The 15,548-nt window shown below is 55.9% G+C and overlaps 5 protein-coding genes across 5 annotated transcripts; all 5 read right to left on the bottom strand.

The window, feature by feature from the left end:
• Positions 1–393: 393 nt before the first annotated feature.
• On the bottom strand, positions 394–4,933 carry BX661DRAFT_181608 (SNF2 family N-terminal domain-containing protein). The gene is given in 2 exon segments (XM_051535757.1): positions 394–3,601; positions 3,612–4,933. The coding sequence occupies 2 exon segments, from the start codon at positions 4,753–4,755 to the stop codon at positions 528–530; spliced, it is 4,218 nt and encodes a 1,405-aa protein (XP_051392251.1). The 5' UTR covers positions 4,756–4,933; the 3' UTR covers positions 394–527.
• Positions 4,934–8,932: 3,999 nt separating this feature from the next.
• Positions 8,933–9,838, bottom strand: BX661DRAFT_142463 (anticodon-binding protein; the record flags this gene model as incomplete). The annotated part of the gene is made up of 1 exon (XM_051532947.1): positions 8,933–9,838. The coding sequence occupies one exon, from the start codon at positions 9,836–9,838 to the stop codon at positions 8,933–8,935; it is 906 nt and encodes a 301-aa protein (XP_051392250.1).
• Positions 9,839–10,004: 166 nt separating this feature from the next.
• Positions 10,005–12,060, bottom strand: BX661DRAFT_101733 (SRP54-type protein). Its single transcript, XM_051532394.1, has one exon. It carries the CDS (start codon positions 11,778–11,780, stop codon positions 10,149–10,151), a length of 1,632 nt encoding a protein of 543 aa, XP_051392249.1. The 5' UTR covers positions 11,781–12,060; the 3' UTR covers positions 10,005–10,148.
• BX661DRAFT_181602 (allantoinase) lies at positions 11,832–13,534 on the bottom strand. The gene is made up of 2 exons (XM_051535756.1): positions 13,468–13,534; positions 11,832–13,411 (listed from the first exon to the last, which is right to left on the bottom strand). The coding sequence occupies exon 2, from the start codon at positions 13,387–13,389 to the stop codon at positions 11,893–11,895; it is 1,497 nt and encodes a 498-aa protein (XP_051392248.1). The 5' UTR covers positions 13,390–13,411; positions 13,468–13,534; the 3' UTR covers positions 11,832–11,892.
• Positions 13,438–15,512, bottom strand: BX661DRAFT_181601 (pseudouridine synthase). Its single transcript, XM_051535755.1, has one exon. It carries the CDS (start codon positions 15,376–15,378, stop codon positions 13,741–13,743), a length of 1,638 nt encoding a protein of 545 aa, XP_051392247.1. The 5' UTR covers positions 15,379–15,512; the 3' UTR covers positions 13,438–13,740.
• Positions 15,513–15,548: the final 36 nt, after the last annotated feature.

Here is a 15,548-nt window from a genome sequence, read left to right as displayed (position 1 = left end):
CGCAACGCACGGTCTTGAAAAATCTGCAGATCCATTCGCACAGACTTATGGAAATATAAATAAAATTAAAAGCAAAACGGTATTGTAATTCCCCATGTATATAATTTAATGTTCTTTCTATTTATTTCTGTTTTTAATTAATGTAAACAGGTTGTTGTCTAGCTTGTTTTGCTCCGCTCATTTCTTAAGTGCACATCAAACTGTAATTTTTATATAAAATGACTAGCATCGTTGTTGTTGGTATTGTTAGTGTTGTAGTTGTATAAAAAAAACAAAAAATTTAGAAAACTGCATATCAAAAGCGCAGGAAACTAATAATAACCACATGGTTGGCAATGTAAAAAAATGGCTATAAATTAATTAATTTTAAGTTGCATGCAAATCATTCCCAGTAAAGAAAACCAAAACCAAAACCTAATAAAATAAAATAAAAATTAATTGACATGAATAATAGACCTAAAAAGTAAATATTTTAATTAGCAACTTCTAGGTGCATCAAAAACAGTCGAAAAATATCCTGCTGAGGCTCAACACGCATCGACCGCAGCCTCCACAGGCTCGATTACAGAGGTTCCATCGGTTCCAGACTCCGACGCCTCCGCAATACTTGGCACTGCCGTACTCGCAGCTGCAATCTCCATGCCACTCTCCGCTGTGCGAATCCGCTTACTGCCAGGTTCCAGTATTTCTGCCTTGCTATTCCCCGCGGTCTCCACTGCCTTCAGCTGCTGTTGCTGCTGCTGCTCCTCAGCTGGCGCGCGCGCCTTCCGCTTCTCGCTGCGCACCGCATTAACAGCACCGCCACGCTTGCCCCCGCGCCCAGCGGCCGCCACTCCACCCCTAGCGGACCCCCGTCCCGCCGTCTTATTCCTCTGTCTCTGCATCATCATTAACTCACGCTCGCGCGCTTGTTTCTCACAAGCCTGCAACTCAATCGCCGCATCAATGACGCCATCCAAAGGGCCCGTGATAGTGGCAGCAGCTGTCCGCTGTTGGGCAGAAATATTGGGTGGCGGAAGCAAAACCACAGAGTCCCAGTCTTCGCCAAATGTGGCAATGTCAGGCAAACCCGGGTACTTGCTAGGTTCGGGGCCATAGATGCGGTTGGAGGTCTGTTGGGCGTGTCGGGCCATGGTTAGTCGTTCGCTGCGCACTATGCTCTCGTCGTCGGCAGTCTCTCCAAGAAGCAAAGAGACGATTTCTTTTGAGCTTGGCTCAAAGTTTGACGAAAACCCTTCCGAAGCCGGCGCCGCAGCAGCAGCATCTCCCTTGGCAGCATTATCAGAAGCACAAGCAGCAGCAGCGGTGGCGGCGGCGGCATCATCGGCGTTCGAGTCGCCGCCAGCAATGACAATCCGGTGAATCTCATCCTTCTGCCTTGCGCGCTCCAAAATACGCTCCTCGACAGTTCCACGGGTAATCAGCCGATAAACAACAACCTGCTTCGTCTGGCCCAACCGATGCGCGCGATCCATCGCCTGGCTATCAACTGTTGGGTTCCAGTCACTCTCAAAAAAGATAACCGTATCGGCAGCCGTCAGGTTAATGCCCAGGCCGCCAGCTCTGGTGCTCAGCAAAAATATAAAAATATCGTCGCGCGTTTGCCAGTCCATAACCATGTCGCGGCGGTCCGAGATTTTGGACGAGCCGTCAAGCCGCAGGTACGTGTACTTGCGGTACGCCAGGTACTCCTCGAACAGGTCAATCATCTTGGTCATCTGGAAGTACAAAAGCACCCGGTGGCCCTCCTGCTTGAGCCGCACCAGCAGCCGGTCCAGGACTGCCATTTTGCCCGAGTACCGGATGAGGTTATCCATCGACGGCATCCAGATATCCGTCAGCCCCTGGGCGCGGAACGGCTGGGACCAGTCAATCTCAGGCGAGAAGTCGCGACCACACGTCACGCGCTTAGCCAGCGGATTCGCCAGCAGCATACTCTCATTCTCCCAGACCGCCGAGCGGTCGCTAATGACAAGGTCGGCGGGTGGTGACACGGCAGGCGGCTTGTATGCAGGGGATATAAGACTCATCGGCGAGTGCTCAAACCCATTGGTGGTCACCAGCGCCAAGGACGCCAGGGCCGGCGACACGCGGAGACTCTCCGGTGTAAATACATTCATCAATGCATGCATCACCGACACCTGCTGCCCGGCGCACACCGGCCGCTCGCCTGCCTGTGCGCACATCGCCTGGTACTGCACCCGCCCGGCCTGCTGCTCCCTCAGCTCAGCAAGATCATCCAGGCGCTCAGACAGCGACCCCGTAAACGCGCGGATCGCCAAGCTCGCCGACGGCTCGCACAGCCGCAGCAAGCCAAAGAGTCCACTGTCGCTCGAGTCGTGCGCAATGTTCTCTGGTGACCATAGGGAGAGCCGGTTTTGAAGCAGGCTCTGGCGCACGGTGCGCACGTTCGGCACATCGAGGGACTCGCGGTACAGCATCTTGGGTATTTGGTAGGCGGCCAGACTGCGCGTGGAAAAGGAATACGCGAGCTCGTCGCCCTCGCGCGCCAGCGACCCGGTCGTCGGGAAGTTCCCCACGACGTAGGGACTGTCGACCTCGGCGCGCTCGAACAGCTCCGGGTGGCTGCAGACCTTGCGGAACTGCATGACCAGGTTCATCAGGCTCTCTTCCGAATCCTCCTTGCCGCCATGCCCCGAGCCGCTCTGCAGCCGCTCCAGCAGGTCCGGAACCGAGATCTTGCTCATCAGACCGCGGTACATGACCTTCTGCCGCTGTGTCAGGTCGCACGGCACAAGGTGCTCGATCTTCTCGCCAAGCTCGTGCTGCACGTGGCGCTTGTGGCGGCGCAGCATGAAGGGCTTGAGGATAACGTGCAGGCGCTGCAGCTGGTGGCGGTTTAGCGTCGAGCGGTTCTCGGCATGGGCCTCGATGTCGCGCGAGAACCACTCGCTGAACTCCTCGTGAGAGTCGAACAGCGTTGGCATGATAAAGTGCAGCAGCGCCCACAGCTCCTGCATGCTGTTCTGGATTGGCGTGCCGGTGAGCAGCAGCCGGTTGCGGCAATGGAAGCCGAGCAAGGTCTTCCAGCGCGCCGAAGTCGAGCTCTTGATCGCCTGGGCCTCGTCCAGCACCATGTACTGCCACTTGACGCGGTTAAGATACGCTTCATCGGACACGATCAGCTGGTACGAGGTGACAAGCACGTGGAAGGCAGAGTCCTTGCGTGAAAGGTTCTTGGGGTTCCACAGCGACTTGCGCAGCACCTTGCGGTCCTTCTGCGAGCCCCAGTACGGCAGGACCTTGAACTCGGGCACGAAGCGCGCCAGCTCCTGCTGCCAGTTATGCAGCGTCGATGCCGGCGCCACAACCATGAACGGCCCCCAGATGTTGTGGGTCTCGGCCAGGTACGCCAGCAGCGAGATCGACTGCACGGTCTTGCCAAGCCCCATCTCGTCCGCCAGGATTCCGTTGATGCCCTGCTCGTACAGGTTGGCCAGCCAGTTCAGGCCCTTGAGCTGGTACTCCTTGAGCTGGCACATGAGCATGCGCGGCTGTGCAATGTCCGTTGTGCCGGCCATGGTCTCTGGGTCCAGAAAGTCCATGGCGTCGAGCGCCTCGGCGACGTTGGCGTCCTGCGGCTGGCTGCGTCTCGGCGCCACCGTCGTCTCGTGCCTCGCGCTGCTGGCGGCGGACGTCGTCGAACTCGCGGGTCTGCGCCTGCGCGGCAGCAAGCGCGTTCTGGGCGCCACGCCGCGCCTGGGCGGCCAGGCTGGCATCGTCGTCGGCGTCAAAGTCAATGTCGCCCAGGACCGGCGCCGCGCCACCAGCCGCATCGCCATCGCCATCGCCACTACCGCCCGCGCGCAGCTGCTGCACGCCCTCGCCCATCTTGCTGCCGACAAAGTGGCTGTAGAGCTCCGTCTGCGTGATCAAGAAATTAAGCTTGCGCGTCTGGCGCCGCGACTCACGCGCCTCCTCCTCCTGCTTCAGCCGCTCGGCCGCCTCGCGCTCAGCGCGCTTGCGCATCTCACGCTCCTCCTTCTCATGGCGCTTCCAAAACATCAGCATCTCGCGCATGCTGCGGCGCGCGCGCGTCAGCAGCTCCTTGGGCGCGCGCACAGCAATCGGCGGCTGCGCGGGCGCAGACGCGTTCGGCTGGCTGCCGCGCACCAGCGCCGGGCCGCCGTAGAGCCGCCGCGCCTCGCGCTGGCCGAGCAGCACCACCTTGCGCAGGTTGGCCGTGCGTGTCGCCGCGTGCGTGTGCATGTGGCGGTGCGCGCGCGGAATGTGTTCGACTGCCAGCGTGCTCCACAGCGTGCTGCGCCCGGGCTTGCTAGGCCGCAGGGCACCATCGTCAATGTGGCGCGCCAGCGGCTCGCTGGCCACCGACCCAGCCGACCCAGTGGGCGAGTCCGCGCGCGCCGGCGAAAAGTACCCCATCGGCGGCACCTGCACCGCGGTGCACGCGTTGCCGTTGTCGGCGTACGCGTCCTCGTCGGCGAACGCGTCTCCGTTGGAAAACGCGTCCCCGTTGGCAAAGGAGCCCCCCCGCCCGTCGCGGTTCTGCTCCACGGGCCCTGGCTGCCCTGTGCGCTCGTGGTACCCACGCAGATACGGGCCGTACCGCTGCACCACGTGCTCGTGCATACGCAGCGCCTTGCGCTTCTCGCGCTCCTCGTACTTGGCCACAGCACGGTCCGTGCGCTGCTTCACATGGTGGATGTACGCCTGCACATGCTCGTCCACGCTGTAGTTATCCATTGGCAGTGTCCTCGGCGCCGCCGCCGCCATTTCAGCATGGTTGCTGCTGTTGGCAGCGTGCGGCTCGGGGGTGAAGCGGCCGCTGATATCGCCGGTGCTCGGCTCGACCGCCGGCTCGTCGTCGTCCTCGTCCTCGTCCTCGTCGTAGACGTACTCGCGGCTGAGCTCAACCTTCTTACCGCCGCGCACCCGCCGCGATGGCTTCCGCTTGGTAACGCCGTTTTCAGCCGTGGATTTGGTGTACCGCCGCGTGGTGCCGTTCTTCGGTGCCGCGCGCTTGCGCCGCTTGGACGCCAGCTTGCTGGAGTCGTCGCCGGAGGCCGCTGTGGCCTGTTGCTTGGCTGAGGGCGACCGTGCGGCTCGACGCCCGGCTCGCGTGGCCAAAGGCTTGTTGTCGTCGCCGCTGTCCGTCTCGTCGTCGTCCACGGCGGCCGCGGCCGGCTCTTCATCGTCGGTAACAACAATCGGCTCGACCTGCTGCGACATCGCGCGCGCCGCCCAGGGCCCGTGGTGGTTTGCCGAGGGGGGCGCTTCGGCCGGCACCATCGGCGGCTCATAGCTCGTGCGATGCCGCTGGGGCGCGTCCGCCGGGTTGGGCGTGTAGTGATCGTACCCAGCCACAGCGTCCACCGACCGGCTGCCGCCGCCATTTCCGTAGGCATACGCAACATCCGATGCCCCGCGCTCCTCGCCACCGCCCATCGCCGAGGCAGAGCCCGCCGCAGCGGCAGAATTTTCAGCGTGAGTGCCGTTGGATCTCTCGCTGCCGACAAGCTGGGAAATCGACATGACGCCGTGCGGCTCCGCGTGCCCACGCTCATCCACTGTGTAGCTAGAGTATCCAGCATACCCGGGCGTGTCCCGCTCACGGTGGTGGTACCCATGGTACGTGTCGCGTTCATACCTCGCCGACGCCCTCCCATACCCGGTCCCCCACCGGCTGCATACGCATGCTGGGAATCGTACCTGCTCGCCGCTGCCATCGGCGCCCTGTCATCATGCAGCGGCTGCTGGTGTGTGGAGGCCGCTGCTTCAGGTGAATTGGAAAGCAGCGCTGTGATGCCTATTCCCGCTGACCCGCGCGCTCGCTCACTGTACGCTGCCGCCGGTCGCTCGCTGGCATACGGGTCAGCCTCGTACGCGGATCCACGCTGAAACACCTTAGTGTGCGATCCCGGTGCCGTTGGCGAGCAGTAATCGGCAGCAACAGCAGTAGCAGCAGTGGGAGTGGCAGCGTACCCCACTGCCGCCACTGGTGGTGCCACCGCTGGAGCAGGGGAGCGGTGGCGGTGATAATGCCCGTGGTGAACAGTATCCGAATGGTTCTGCGCCGCGTGCTGTCCGTACGACGAGTACCCGGTGGGTTCACCGCCTGCCGCGTGGTACACATGGGAATCCTCGCGCCCTGCTCCGTAGTACGCTGATGAGTGGGATGCATACTTGTGCCGCCCATGCTGCTGATATGACTGTTGACCCTCGTAGTACACGGATGAAGCGGCCGTGGAATCGACGGGACCGGCAGGAGGCAGTCGCTGGACATAGTCGGTAGATCCCGCTGCCTCCTGCCCGTACCCGACGGACCTCTCGTATCCGTAATGGCCTGAATAATACTCATCCTGCACACCCTGTTGCTGCTGCTGCTGCTGGTACTGGTATGGCTGGTGCCCATGTCCATGACGTCCATACGCTTCACGATCAAACACCTGCCGTGAATCCCTCACATGCTGTGAACGCTCATACTCGTGCTCGTACTCATACTCATAAGGTTGGTGCTGCTGGTGCTGATGCTGGGGATTCTGATGGTGATGCTGTGCGGCTCCATAGTCATACGACTGCTGTCTCGCATACTCGTCGCGGTAATCCGGATACTCTGCATGAGCAGCCGCAACACCGGCCCTGCCAGCATACGGATCATGCTCGACTTCCCTCGAGTACCTCGAAGAAACACCACCGGCCACACCGCGATACGCATACGAGTGCTGCTGCTCGGGATTAGTCCCAGGGTGATCATGCCCAGGACGAGACTCGTGATAACGCGTGTAATCGTAAGCTCTGCTGCCGCTGTCGCCGTCGTTGTACCGCGAGTACTCTCCGCGACCCTGATGTATTGTAGTGGATGATGGTGCTGGGGGACTTTGGAAGGCTCCGCTGACTGGAAACACGCTTTCGCCAGCTGTACCGCCGCTGCCAGTGGCGGTGGCGGCGTAGGAGGGGGTGTGTTGAGTGTAGGTGTTGGTATCACGCTCGGCTGCTCTGCTGCTGTCTTCGCCGCTACCACCAGACCTGCTGCCGTGTGGTGATAACAGACTGTTCAGGTTGTGTGGGTTGTTGGATGTTCGATCGTACGCCATTTTTTATTTCTGCTGTGAAGTGTTTTTTTGCTCGAAACCGACTGAATGAATGAGTGAGTGAATTAACTAGCAGCAAGATACAATGAATAAAGAATAAAGAAATATTTTTTGTTGCTGAACGCGTGTTAGTGTTTGAATTTTAAAATAAAAAGACTAGAATAAATATAAAATGGGAAAAAGGAAAACAATTTTTTTGCATAGGAAAAAGAAATATATCTGTTTTCCTATCCTCCTCTTCTCACTTCTCTATCCTCCCCCTTCTTAGATTACACACAAGATAAAAAAATAACAAGACAAATAACAGTGCTGGGCCACAATTAACAGACTATTTTTTATACTCCAATCAACCCTCCCTTCCCATTTCTTTTTTCCTAGCTCGTCATCGAATCGAATCGAAAAACTGACGCCTTTCCTTTATTTTTTATTCATTTCCCTCCCCCTCCCCCAAATCTTACTTCTTTGCTAGATATCCGCAATAAAGCACGAAAATCAAGACAAAAAGACAGACGAACACAAAGACAGCACACACGAAAAAGAGAGGGATATATAAAAAAAGGAGCTGTTTTTTTAAAAGCTCTGTCGGCATTTTTAAAAAATTAAACAGGCATATGTAAACTAGGAATGTGAGTTGACTCTTACCTTGTTCCAAGCCCGCAAGAAAAAAATACCCTTTAGATATTTCTCAGGTATCGGTCGTATTGCGAAAAATGCGGCTGATAAAAAAAAGAAAATAAGAAAGTTATTTCCCAAAAAAAATAAAAGAAAAAATAGCGGCGTACGCGTTCTCTCGTTCCTATTTTCTGGTTGCTCTTGGGCTTTTGTGTATATAAAAAAAGAAAGAAAGGGTAAAATTGAACAGAGAAAATATATAAATGTTTGTTTTTTGGATAGGTTGGAGAGTGAAAGGAAAAAAGGAATAAGGTAAATAATAATAACTTTTGTACTGGAATTTGAAAAATTCAAAATGAGAAAGAATGAGAGAGGGAGAGAAAAAATGGGCAATGGTCAAATCGGGTTGAAAAATAAAAATTATTAAAACCTGAGAAAAAAATGAAATTGAGCCCCGAATAACTATTGCTTGAGTTATGCACGTATTTATTTTAGTCTCTTCGCCAGTCTCTCCGCCAGTCAGTCCGTCAGTCAGTCCGTCCGTCTGTTTATCCAAAAAGAACGAAGAAAAAATGTGGAATAACAAGGCGAAAAAGAATAAGAATAAAATAGAACTTTTCGAGTTTCAAAAAAAAACCCACCTCCCCCCCCACTCCACTGCTCTTTTGTTTTCTATTGTATGTGTGTTCGACGCATTCTGTTTTTTTTCTCAAGTCTTGTGCACATAAGAAAAAAAAGAAAAGCAAAAAAAACCTGCTCGATTGAGGCTTGGACATTATATTTCCAAAAATGTCTGAATCTACATCTCTATTTATTTCAGCCTACCTACCCATCACTCAAATACAAATACAAATACAAATACAAATACAAATACAAATACAAAAAATTTAACAAGACTTGGACAATAATCAAAAAAGGAGATCAAATATACAAAATAACAAAAATACGAGTACAAAAACATAGACACCTGAAAAGCAAGCGACTATAATTTGATGTGCTGGACAAAAAAAAACCGTCCGCACTTCGCCCAGAGAAAATAGATCCATGAATCCACTTACTCCTTTGATGAAACCCTGTCCTGTGATAAACAACTGAAGGCTATAACCGCCACGATATATGGTTAGCGCACTTTATCTTTTAACGAAATGTAAAGGTAAGCGTGTAAACACAGTCTCCAAGGTTTTCTCAATAGTTGGGAAAAGACTTGTTAAATTGTATTTAAAGTTAAAAAAACACATACAAAAAATTTAAAGGAACACTCTCCTCCTGCTAGTCTCCAAATCAGCCTTATACATCCACTCATACTCTCCATTAGCTGGATCATACAAACCCTTCTGCAACCATCTCAGTCTCAGGGTGAATCTCGGGCCAATCTCCTGCAAATCCACTCTCTTCCCGCTCTTAAACACATACCGGTGTCTTCTAAAAAAGATGAAATCACGCTGATTATGAAAAGTCGCCACCTGTCTTCCTTGGAATTCCGGCACTTGGGGGAATAAAGCCGCGAACATCCTGCCAATAGTATGTCCGAGTCTCGTAGTGAACTGGTTAAGGATCAGCTCCGGGTAATGCGAGGTTGCACGACCATGTCCGGAGATCTCCTTCCCGCCCTTCACGCGCGTCAAGCGGAAATGCGCCGTGGGTCCTTCAGGCAAATGAATCAAAGTCAAATGCGTCGGCTCCTTGTGATCCTCCGTCACCACCATAACATCCGTATACTCACGGTTACGGCAAAACTGCACAATCTTCTGCAATTCAAACTTCTTTCCTCTCTTAACATACTCGATATTCGGGATAATCGAGCATAACTCGTGGACAAACCCCACGGTCTTGTTTCCGGCATTCGGCGTTGTAGTGATCAGAACCTTGGGTGCTTGTCCGTTAAAGTACTGTGCAAACTCATCGACCTCTTCGTCCTGCTGCACTTCCTCGTCGGCTTCGAGAATGACGGCTTCGTCGAATTCACGCGTGTTTTCTTGCGTCTGTGGGATGTTTTCGCGAAGGCGGGCTTCGCGGAGACTGGGGTCGGCTTCTTCTTCTTTGAGAATCTCCTTGCGGCGTTGGCGCTGGGCCTTGTTTTTGGCCTTTTTTTGTTTGGCATAGAGCTCTTCGCGCTTGGCCTTGTTTTTGATCTCGGACGGCTGGATCGTCATGCTGCGGTTGTTTTCAGACATTATGTTGTGTATTAATAAAGCGTGTTGATAAATAAAGTCTGAATTGAAGAGAAAAAGGTTTAAATATAATTAATAAAAGGAAGGGGGTGGGGGTGGTGAGGTTAGAAAGAGAGAAAAATAATAATAATAATGGTGCTGAAAAGCATCCCAAAAAAATTTAGAGGAAAAATAGCCCAGCATTGATGTTTGTATGAGCGAAAAAAGAAAAAAAAACTCGAATTGATCACAATGTGATAATAAAAAGTGATCAAATCAAGGGTGGAGTCAATTCAAGAGTGCATCAAGCTTTTCAGCGACCACCGCCCATGCCACCCATCATCTTGGCCATCATCTCCTGCATGCCGCCCATGCCGCCGCCTCCGCCGCCACCCATGCCGCCCATCATCTGGGCCATCATATCCTGCATTCCGCCCATGCCGCCGCCAGCACCACCGCTGCCGCCGCCCATCATCTGCTTCATCATGTTCTGCATGCCGCCCATCCCGCCCATCTGCTGAACCATCTTCTGCACACCGCTCATGCCACCCATCTGCTTCAGCATATTCGGGTTCATAGCCGCCCCGGGGTTCTTCGCCATCTGCTGCATCGCCTGCGGGTTCATCTTTCCCAGCATCCCATTCGGCCCGCCCATCTTCTTGACAATCTGGCCAAACTGGCGATGCTGGTGCAAAAGCGCCTGAATCTCCACTACCCTAACACCCGACCCACGCGCCACGCGCATCAGCCGCGCCTCGTCTTCGAAAATCTTCCCGTCACTCGCCAGCTCCTTTTCCGTCATGCTGTCGAAGACGCACATGTAGCTGCGCAGCTTCTTGGAGCTCTCGTCCGAATCAAAGCCCTGCATCATCTCGGGAGACATCCCGGGCATCATACCCATGATTTTGCCCAAGGGTCCCATCTTTAGGATGTTCTGCAGCTGGTCCCGCATGTCCTTTAGCGTGAACACTCCCTTGGCGATGTTCTTCATCATGTCGGTGTTCTTGTCCAGCTGCATGTCCTGAACGGTCTCTACTAGCCCGGTGAGGTCGCCCATGCCGAGCATCTTGCTGATAAATGGCCGCGCAGAGAATCGGTCCAGGTCATGCATGTGCTCGCCAGTTCCGATAAAGATAATCGGGCTGCCAGTCGCCGCCACCGCGCTAATGGCGCCTCCGCCCTTCGCGTGGCCGTCCATCTTGGTAATGATAATCGACCCGATATCCACCGACTCCTTGAACGCCCGCGCCTGGGCATCCGCTGCCTGGCCGATAGTCCCGTCCATGACGAAAACCGTATTGTCAGGCTTGACGGCGGCAGCAATCTGCTCCATCTCCAAAAACAACTCGGTCTCCTGCTTATGCCTTCCACTGGTATCGACAATAATCAGATCAAAGCGGTCCTTGCGGAACTTGCCCACGCCCTCCAAGGCAATCTGCACCGGATCCGCCTCACTATAGCTGCCGTAAAACGGTATATGCGCCCTCGACGCATTCTGCTTCAGTTGGTCAAAGGCTCCAGCACGAAACGTATCCGCACACACTAGGCCGACCTTCATTCCCTTGCGCTTATAGTACAGGGCGAGTTTTGTACACGAGGTTGTTTTTCCGCTTCCCTGCAGGCCAACGAACATTATGACGTTTTGCTTGCCCTTGCGCGGCGCCCATGGTTGTACCCCGGGGTCGACCAGCCGGCAGAGCTCGTCGTAGACGGAGGTCTGGATCACCTTGCGCTTGTTGCTGCTGGTTGCTAGGTCGTCCATGTTTATCTGCTTTTTGACGTTTTCGCGGAGCTGGTGGACCAGCCGGACATTGACGTCGGATTCGAGGAGGGCCCCGCAGATTTCGCGCAGGAGCGCATCGACTGCCTTGCTGTCGATGACTGATTCCTTGGAGAGCGCCTGGAGTGCGCCGTTGATGCGGGCGCCAAGCTCATTGAGAACCATCTTGAAATAAAAGTTAAATTAATTTAGAGAGGTGTGTGTGTTGGAATGTGTGTTGATTTAATAAAAGAGAGAAAAGAGGTAAAGAGAGAAAAGTGGCTCTCCTTTTGTGTCATCATGTTCTCGGGGTCACGGGCGACTCGATCCATTGGCCAAGCGGTAAGCGCGAGAAGGCACCCTCCCAGTCCTTGCCAGCCTCTTCTCTCTCCGCGTCATACACAACCGCGCCCCGGACCACAGTCTTGCACACAACGCCAGCGCACACGCGCTCCAGATACGGCGTCAGCTTGTTTCTGAAATGCAGCCTCTCCCGCGTAATCCTGCTCTCCTCCTCCGGCGCCCAAACGACAAAGTCCGCATCCCACCCGACAGCGATCCTGCCCTTGCGCTCGCCCACGCCGGCATGCACAGCCGTGCGCTCGCACACCAGCCGGACGACGTCCTGCAGCAAAAGGCCCCGGCGACGGCCCTCAGTCCACAGAAGCGGCAGCCCGATGCCCACCGAGGCGATGCCGCCCCAGGCGCCCATGAAGTCGCCCTCCGTGGCGTCCTGTGGGATGGCGCCGGCGCCGCAGCAGCCGTGCAGCTTGAGGTCCGGCGTGCATGGCGAATGATCCGAGACGACAAAGTCAATGGTGCCGTCCAGGACCGCGGCCCACAGCAGGTCGCGGTTGGAGTGGCTACGGATCGGCGGGCAGCACTTGTACTCGGTGCTGCGCGCCGGAACGTCCTCGGCGCCGATGGTCAGGTAGTGGAAGCAGGTCTCAACAGTCAGAGGCAGGCCCTCGGCCTTGGCGCGGCGGATCGCCGGCAGCGCGTCGGCTGCCGAGAGGTGCACAATGTGGCAGGGCACGTCGGGCGCAAACTCGCGGCACAGCGAGATGACCACGTCAATGGCCTTGACCTCCATTGCCGGCGGCCGCGAGGCCAGGAACGTCGCGTACTGCGTCGGGTCGGCGCTCTCCAGAGCCAGGTCGCTGCTCTCCAGCGTCGGCTCGCCGGGGGTGTCCATCTCAGCGTGGAACATGATCAGGCCGTTGTGCGCGCGCAGCTCGCGCATAGCCAGGCGCAGCTCCGGCTCCACCACCGGCGGGAACTCCTCGACGCCGCTATCGCACAAAAAGCACTTAAATCCGCGCGCGCCCGCCTTGAGCATCGCCGCCAACTCGCCTGCGTTCCCCGGCACCACGCCGCCCCACGTCGCCACGTCCACCCACATGCCGTCGCGGAAGCTCTCGCGCTTCGCCCGGTACGCCTCAACGCTAACCGTCGATGGGATGCAGTTGAGCGGCATGTCCACGACGGTGGTGACGCCGCCGGATGCCGCCGCATGCGTGGCTGTAACGACTCCCTCCCATTGCGTGCGCCCTGGTTGGTTGATATGCACATGCGCGTCGACCAGCCCGGGCATCAGCAGCCGCGCGCCGGCGTCGAGCGCTGCTCCGTCTGGCGTGTATGTGCGCGTGATGCGCGCGATCTTGCCCTCGCTGGTGACGTAGATCGTGGCTGGCCCGATTTCGGACGCGGAGCTGAGCAGCACGCGCTGGCCGGTGAACGCGCGGAGAGGAGCTTCATCTTGGGCCATGGTAGTAGGCAATGGGCAATGGGCCATGGTAGTAGGCAATATGCAATAGGCAATAGGCAATAGGCAATAGGCAATAGGCAATAGGCAATAGGCAATAGGTAATGGGCAATGGGCAATGGGCAATAATGGGCTGGGGGTGTATATGTATTTGAAAATGCGAGAAAGAGACAAGGAGAGAAAGAAATATTTGCCAACAGAGTGGGTTATATACGAAAGACAAAGAAAGAAGAATCGACGGGCATTAAAATTAGCGCAGCCGGGGACCAGAGAAGAAGGCGTGGCAAAAATTTCTGCGGATCCGCATCGCCTTGCCTTGCCTGTATGCGTTTTGTTCATGTGAGACAAATAGTAAGAAAAAAGAGCGCCACACAAGGCTGTTCACGCCTCAGCGCCGCTCCTTGAAGCATCGCCCGCTGAAGCGTCCTCCCGCTGCTCCTCACCCGCGTTTCCGCCCGCATTTGCGCTCTCCCGCGCCGCGCGATGGGCCATTTTGCGCGCCAGCCACGCGCGGTTGCGGTCCTCCACGGGCTCGGCGCGGTTCCTCGTAGCAATCGGCACGTACTTGCGCATATGCTTAACGGTGCCGCCGCCCAGCAGCGCCTGGCCCGCTCCCTCATCCTCGAACCGCTTGCGGATCGTGGCCCTCTGCTGGTCCCACGGCACCGCCGCCTGCACCACCTGCGTCCCGCTGACCACCGGCACCTGCGTGGTCCTGAGGATCTGCAACAGGGCGCCACTAATGACAGACTGCGTGGTCATCTGCTCCCACTGCCGCAGCACCGTGCGATCCAGCACCGTCATGTTGCCGTAGTCGCGCGCGCACCGCACGTAGATCCACTGCACGGCGTCCGCGTCAAAGCGGCAATCGGCCAGAACCAATGGCGTGTCCGCGGCCATCTCGTACTCGGGCTTGCCGCTCATCGTCTGAACGTCCATCATCTGGTCGATAATCTCGGGCGACTCGAAGCCCTGGCCGATGTGGAAGAGAATCGCCATCATGCAGCGCACCTGGTGCCAGAGGAACGCCGACCCGTGCAGCTCCAGCTGCCACCACCGGCCCTCGCTGGCCTGCGCATCGCCGATGAACGGAACCGCCTGGGGCACCGGCGTAATATCGATGGCCAGCACCGTGCGCTCAAAGTTCCCAATCTGCTTGGCAGGGTCCAGCCGGCAAAAGTTGCGGAAGTCGTGCGTTCCAAGGTACCGCTGCGCAGCCGCCCGCATAAGCGCGACATCCAGCCCGGCCTCGCTGAAGAAGTACCGGTAGAACCGCGCGCGGCATGAAAACCGCGCGTCAAAGCTCTCCGCCACTGGCGCCCACGCCAGTACGCGGATCTCCTGCGGCAAGCTCTTGTTCAGCATGCTGACGTACGGCAGCTCGCGCTCGTTCTCAGGTACAACGTATCGCCGTCCATTATGCTCATCCTCCATTGCGCCCTCAACCACCTCGCCGTCTGCGAGGAACCGCCCGTTGGAGCGCACATACAGGGCGACCACCTGGCCGAACCCACTGACTCCGCGGTCTGTCCGCCCGCACCGCGAGTACCCGCACTGCGCCTCGTTGACAATCAACTTGCATTGCGCCAGCGCCTTGAACAGCTCGCCCTCGATCGTCGGGTACTGCTCCTCCACGCGCTTCTTTTCCTCGTCGCTCAGCGCATTGCCCTGTCGTGCCAGCCCGTGGTACGGCCACCCAAAGTAGCTGAACTTGAGCGCCACTTTACGCTGTGGAAACCGACTAAAGTCAAAATCCGGCTTACGCTGCTTCTTGCGCTTGGGCTCCAGGGAGAACATGTCGGATCCAGATGTGTTGCCACTGCTGGTGTTCTTCTTGCCGTTGCCCCACCGTGGTTTGATTGCTTTTTGGTGTTCGAGTTGGCGCACGCGCTCAACGAGTGCTTCTTTGGTCCACGAATCGTAGTCCATGGTCTGGAGTGCTGCTTTTTGTACGTTTCGTTGTTTTCGTTGATCTGCCAAGACGCTTCGTGATAGCTGTTGAATGCCAAACAAGCGCATAAAGCTCTTTATTTTTTCTTCACCCGATCAGCCGCACCACTTTCTCACTTTGGTAGTGTAAAATCCAAAAGAAAGAAAAATAAAAAATAAATCTTTATCAAATAGAAAAATCAAAGAAAAGAAATGTATTTTTTTCTTTGGCAAATCTTTTTTATTTTTAAAAAATTATA

Source organism: Kickxella alabastrina, assembly GCF_025024165.1.
Source record: "Kickxella alabastrina strain RSA 675 chromosome Unknown BX661scaffold_9, whole genome shotgun sequence".
Lineage (NCBI taxonomy): Eukaryota > Fungi > Kickxellomycota > Kickxellomycetes > Kickxellales > Kickxellaceae > Kickxella > Kickxella alabastrina.
The sequence above is the reverse complement of the archived record's forward strand: the minus strand, read 5'-3'. Positions and strand labels throughout refer to the sequence as shown.

Excerpts from the sequence above, each read along its gene's own strand:
- BX661DRAFT_101733 (XM_051532394.1), bottom strand. The coding sequence starts at position 11,780 with ATGGTTCTCAATGAGCTTGGCGCCCGCATCAACGGCGCACTCCAGGCG.
- BX661DRAFT_181601 (XM_051535755.1), bottom strand. The coding sequence starts at position 15,378 with ATGCGCTTGTTTGGCATTCAACAGCTATCACGAAGCGTCTTGGCAGAT.
- BX661DRAFT_181602 (XM_051535756.1), bottom strand. The coding sequence starts at position 13,389 with ATGGCCCATTGCCCATTGCCTACTACCATGGCCCAAGATGAAGCTCCT.
- BX661DRAFT_181608 (XM_051535757.1), bottom strand. The coding sequence starts at position 4,755 with ATGGCGGCGGCGGCGCCGAGGACACTGCCAATGGATAACTACAGCGTG.